General features: G+C 47.8%; 1 protein-coding gene across 1 annotated transcript in view; it reads left to right on the forward strand.

Moving 5' to 3' along the window:
* Nucleotides 1–935: 935 nt before the first annotated feature.
* The window catches only part of LOC120555244 (kalirin-like), a gene marked incomplete at its 3' end in the record, with an annotated part of 24,636 nt that continues 19,820 nt past the window's right edge, over nucleotides 936–5,751 (forward strand). The window contains exons 1-3 of the mRNA XM_039793924.1: nucleotides 936–942; nucleotides 4,763–4,831; nucleotides 5,653–5,751. The exon at nucleotides 5,653–5,751 is cut by the window's right edge and continues 95 nt beyond it. Coding sequence (XP_039649858.1) covers nucleotides 936–942; nucleotides 4,763–4,831; nucleotides 5,653–5,751 — 175 coding nt within the window. The remainder of the gene's footprint in view (nucleotides 943–4,762; nucleotides 4,832–5,652) is intronic.

Raw genomic sequence — 5,751 nt, forward strand, 5'->3', positions numbered from 1 at the left:
ACACACTAGTTCACCATAATCTACCAAAGAACTACTTCCATGTGCTCCCTGGTTTAGAAGAAGTCTCCCAGCTGATCCTGCCTTGGAACTGACTGAAGTTGGAGAAACAGCCTTTCTTTTACTGTCTATGGAGCTAGCTGACATGAGCTACGATCTGAGCTACTGAGCATGTGCGAGTGCAATCAAAGATAGTACAGAAGAAGAAGAAAAGAGGTCTCATTCTGTAGCTAAAACAGAGACCTGAACACAGGGTGAAAAGAGGAGCTGCAGCAATGTGTAGTACAACTAAAATATGGTGTTTTTTGATAATTAAACCATGTAAACCTATTCTGGTACAACCTTAAAATACAGTTATGAACCTGAAAATGAGCAGAATATGGGCGCTTCAAAGTATTCCGGCACCGTGCCGGATCTCCGAAAAAAAACAAAACAAAAAAAATATTTTCGAGTCAATTGATTTCACCGACCAATCATATGAGAGGAACGCAGCTCTAACTAACACAGGGCTGAAAGTACTCGGGCCTGGTGCTGGATTTGTGGCGTTTGACTATTTTAGAAAAAATTAATTAATTAAAAAGTCCACATGGGATTTGTTTTTGATGCGCTGGGTTTAACCAATCATCGAACTTCCACCTACCGATGAAACGAGTTCTAGCCAATCAGATGCAAAGTAGGGCGCTGTGGTGTCCGTGGTAACGCGGCTAATTGAACTTGGAGCATGTAGAACAGGCAGCTTTAGTTGAGAAAGGAGTTAAAAATAAATGGCGCTGGGCATGAATAGAGGAAAAGAGGAAAAGGGTGGAGACCACAGACAGGATATAGTGGAGACAGGAAGCTGTTCACAGAGGAACATGATTTGTCATTAACGATGGATGGCCGCTGTGTAAAAGCTATCTGGAGCCCAAACTGCCTTGACAAGTCTGTTTGGAATCAGCATGGCAAGTATTTAAACACAACGGCCTCGTCCCAGAGTCTAGACGTCTATGAAAAGCTAAACAATGCAAAGTTTTAAGTTTATCTAATAACTAGGGCTGTGCTCGATGGAAGAAATTCTTAGTCGACTAACACTGATTCAATTGGGACGAAAAGGCAACAGAAAAAAAACAAAAAAGGCAACAGAAAAGGTGACAAAAACAAAGACACATAGAAACACACAAAGTGACACAACGTGACACAACGTGACTACAAAAAGGCGACAAAAAAGCGACAAAAAAGGCGACAAAAAAGACGATTAAAAGGCGATTAAAAGACGACAAAAAGACTACAAAAAGGCTACAAAAAGGCAATTAAAAGGCGACAAAAAAATTAGACAAAAAGGCGATTAAAAGGTGATTAAAAGACGACAAAAAGACTACAAAAAGACCACAAAAAGGCTACAAAAAGGCTACAAAAAGGCCGAAAAGGCAATTAAAAGGCGACAAAAAATGAGACAAAAAGGCGATTAAAAGGTGATTAAAAGACGACAAAAAGACTACAAAAAGGCTACAAAAGACCACAAAAAGGCTACAAAAAGGCGCCGAAAAGGCAATTAAAAGGCGACAAAAAATGAGACAAAAAAGGCGATTAAAAGACGACAAAGAGACTACAAAAAGACGACAAAGAGGCACCGAAAAGGCGATTAAAAGGTGATTAAAAGACGACAAAGAGACTACAAAAAGACGACAAAGAGACTACAAAAAGACGACAAAGAGGCACCGAAAAGGTGATTAAAAGGCGACAAAAAAATGCGACAAAAAGACACAAGACTACAAAGACACGTAGAAACGCAAAGCCGAAAAAGGCGGCGAAAAAAGCAACAAAAACACAAAAAGGCGGCAAAAACGACAGAAAAAGACGACAAAGAGACAGAACGAGACGACAGAGAGACGTAGAAACAGAGAGCGAGGGTCCAGTGAGCCCCCAGTCAGACTCAGAGGACGTCTTTGTTGTCGTTGCGTAACGTTGTGATGAGTCCTGACAGACTGACAGACAGTTCCTCCCCAGGCTTTCATCTGCTGCTATTTTAGACTCCACACTGACTCAGTGTGTGTGTTTCTGTGTGTGTGTGTGTGTGTGTGTGTGTGTGTGTGTGTGTGTGTGTGTGTGTGTGTATTGGATTAGCATTAGAAATACTCATATATAAGATTACTGCTACTCTCTGGTCTAGGGGCTCGGAAACTAGGGCTGCTCGATTATGGAGAAAAAAAAATGTAATCACGATTATTTCGGTCAGTATTGAAATCAGGATAATTTAACACGATTACTCGTTGACTTCTGGAAAGATGTTGCAGTTATTGAACTTAAAACATAGAGGAAAAAGTTACATAAATCAACAGTAAAAACAACCAGAGGTGGGTAGGAACGAGTTACATTTACTTGAGTAAGTTTTTGAATAAGTGATACTTCTAGGAGTAGTTTTAAATCACTCTACTTTTTACTTTTACTTGAGTAGACTTGTGAAGAAGAAAGTGTACTCTTACTGCGCTACATTAGGCTCCAACGAGCTCCTTACTTTTCTTTTGACCTCTCTGGTATTCTACACTTCTTTGTTTGTATCCTCTGTTTTATTTTGACAGAGAGAGAGACTTCCTCTAAAGTCATATTGTTCTGAAGTAACAGTACTTTTACTTGAGTAAACTTTTTGGCTACTCTACCCACCTCTGGAAAAAAAAACAATACTTTTCCTATTGAAACTTCATATTTTCATTCAGAAAACGAGAGAAAATCAGAGTTTACTGCAAAACGTAATGAGCTAAATAATAGTTTTTTCGATTATTCTGTTTTTGTGATCATTGGGAGCTGAAAACATCATCAGGATTACATTTAGATTACACCAGAGCATGGGGAATGAGAGGGGGAAACACCAGAGCAGGGGGAATGAGAGGGGGGAACACCAGAGCAGGGGGAATGAGAGGAGGGAACACCAGAGCAGGGGAATGAGAGGGGAAACACCAGAGCAGGGGGAATGAGAGGGGAACGCAGAGCAGGGGGAATGAGAGGGGGAAACACCAGAGCAGGGGGAATGGAGGGGGAACACCAGAGCAGGGGGATGAGGGGGAAACGCAGAGCAGGGGGAATGAGAGGGGGAAACACCAGGGGGAATGAGAGGGGAAACACCAGAGCAGGAGGAATGAGAGGGGAGACACCAGAGCAGGGGGAATGAGAGGGGAGACACCAGAGCAGGGGAAGGAGAGGGGAAACACCAGAGCAGGGGGAATGAGAGGGGAAACACCAGAGCAGGGGAAAGAGAGGGGGAACACTAGAGCAGGGGGAATGAGAGGGGGAACACGAGCAGAGGGGAATGAGAGGGGAGACACCAGAGCAGGGGAATGAGAGGGGGAAACACCAGAGCAGGGGGAATGAGAGGGGAAACACCAGAGCAGGGGAATGAGAGGGGAAACACCCAGAGCAGGGGAATGAGGAGGGGGAACACCAGCAGGGGAACAGGGGAATGAGAGGGGACACCCAGAGCAGGGGAATGAGGGGGAAACACCAGAGCAGGGGAATGAGAGGGGAGACACCAGAGCAGGGGAATGAGAGGGGAAACACCAGAGCAGGGGGAATGAGAGGGGGAGACACCAGAGCAGGGGGAATGAGGAGGAGGAGACACCAGAGCAGGGGGAATGAGAGGGGAACACCAGAGCAGGAGGAATGAGAGGGGAAACACCAGAGCAGGAGGAATGAGAGGGGAAACACCAGAGCAGGGAATGAGAGGGGGAAACACCAGAGCAGGGGGAATGAGAGGGGGGAACACCAGAGCAGGGGAATGAGAGGGGAGACACCAGAGCAGGGGAATGAGAGGGGGAACACCAGAGCAGGAGGAATGAGAGGGGGAACACCAGAGCAGGGGAATAGAGAGGGGAACACCAGAGCAGGGGGAATGAGAGGGGGAAACACCAGAGCAGGGGGAATGAGAGGGGGAACACCAGAGCAGGGAATGAGAGGGGAACACGAGAGCAGGGGAATGAGAGGGGGCACACCAGAGCAGGGGAAGAGGGGAACACCAGAGCAGGGGAATGAGAGGGGAACACTAGAGCAGGGGGAATGAGAGGGGGAACACCAGAGCAGGGGAATGAGAGGGGGAACACCAGAGCAGGGGGAATGAGAGGGGGAACACCAGAGCAGGGGGAATGAGAGGGGGAACACCAGAGCAGGGGAATGAGGGGGGGAACACCAGAGCAGGGGGAATGAGAGGGGGAACACCAGAGCAGGGGGGAATGAGAGGGGGAACACCAGAGCAGGGGGAATGAGAGGGGAACACCAGAGCAGGGGGAATGAGAGGGGGGAACACCAGAGCAGGGGAATGAGAGGGGGAACACCAGAGCAGGGGGAATGAGAGGGGGGAACACCAGAGCCAGAACCAGAGCTGTCCCCTATTGATGACGTCATTATCTCTACCTATTGATGACATCATTATCTCTTCCTATTGATGACATCATTATCTCTACCTATTGATGACATCATTATCTCTACCTATTGATGACATCATTATCTCTTCCTATTGATGACATCATTATATCTACCTATTGATGACATCATTATCTCTTCCTATTGATGACATCATTATCTCTACCTATTGATGACATCATTATCTCTACCTATTGATGACATCATTATCTCTACCTATTGATGACATCATTACCTCTTCCTATTGATGACATCATTACATCTACCTATTGATGACATCATTATCTCTACCTATTGATGACATCATTACCTCTTCCTATTGATGACATCATTATCTCTTCCTATTGATGACATCATGACCTCTTCCTGTTCTCAGGTAAAGCAGAGTGTGTTCGTGCCGTGGACGTCCTGACCGTGCTCAGAGAGAAAGTGGCCTTCGTTTCAGGTAAACAGCTCACAGTTTGGCCCTGTTTGGCCCCGTTTGGCCCAGTTTGGCCCTGTTTGGCCCTGGTGTTACCCAGTTTAACTGGCGGTGTCTTCCAGGTGGACGGGACAAACGCGGCGGACCCATCCTCACCTTCCCTGCCAGGACCAATCACGATCGAATAAAACAGGAAGACCTCAGCCGATTGGTCACTTACCTGGCGACCATACCCAGGTAACTGTCTGTCTGTCTCTCTCTCTCTCTGTCTCTCTCTCTGTCTGTCTGTCTCTCTCTCTCTCTAGCCTATCTGTCTGTCTGACTGTCTCTCTCTCTCTGACTGGGCTGTAATTTATTTCTGTTAAAACTGATTATTTTCTAAACTGAAACTGTTCCAGAAGCTCTATCACATTCACGGCATCAAAAGATTTTGAACGCCCTAGTTAAGTCTTTCTCCTTGTTCTGTCTGTCTGTCTCTCTCCCTCCCTCCCTGCCTGTGTCCCTGTCTATCCCCCTGCCTCCCTCCCTCCCTCCCTGCCTGTGTCCCTGTCTCCCTCCCTCCCTCCCTCCCTCCCTCCCTGTCTGTCTGTCTCCCTCTCTCCATCCCTGCCTGTCTGTCTCCCTCCCTCCCTGTCTGTCTCCCTCTCTCCATCCCTGCCTGCCTCCCTGTCCCCCCTCCCTCCCTCTCTCCATCCCTCCCTCCCTGTCTGTCCCCCTGTCTGTCCCCTCCCTCCCTGTCTGTCCCCTCCTCTCTCCTATCCCTCCCTCCCTCCCTCCCTCCCTGCCTGTGTCCCTGTCTATCCCCCTGCCTGTCTCCCTCCCCCCCCCTGTCTCCCCCCCCCCAGTGAGGAGGATGCGAGCCCGGGGCTTCACCGTGGTGGTGGACATGCGGGGCAGTAAGTGGGACAGTGTGAAGCCGGTCCTGAGGACCCTCCAGGAGACCT

Source organism: Perca fluviatilis, unplaced genomic scaffold (genome assembly GCF_010015445.1).
Source record: "Perca fluviatilis unplaced genomic scaffold, GENO_Pfluv_1.0 PFLUV_unplaced_scaf_49, whole genome shotgun sequence".
Taxonomy (NCBI): domain Eukaryota; kingdom Metazoa; phylum Chordata; class Actinopteri; order Perciformes; family Percidae; genus Perca; species Perca fluviatilis.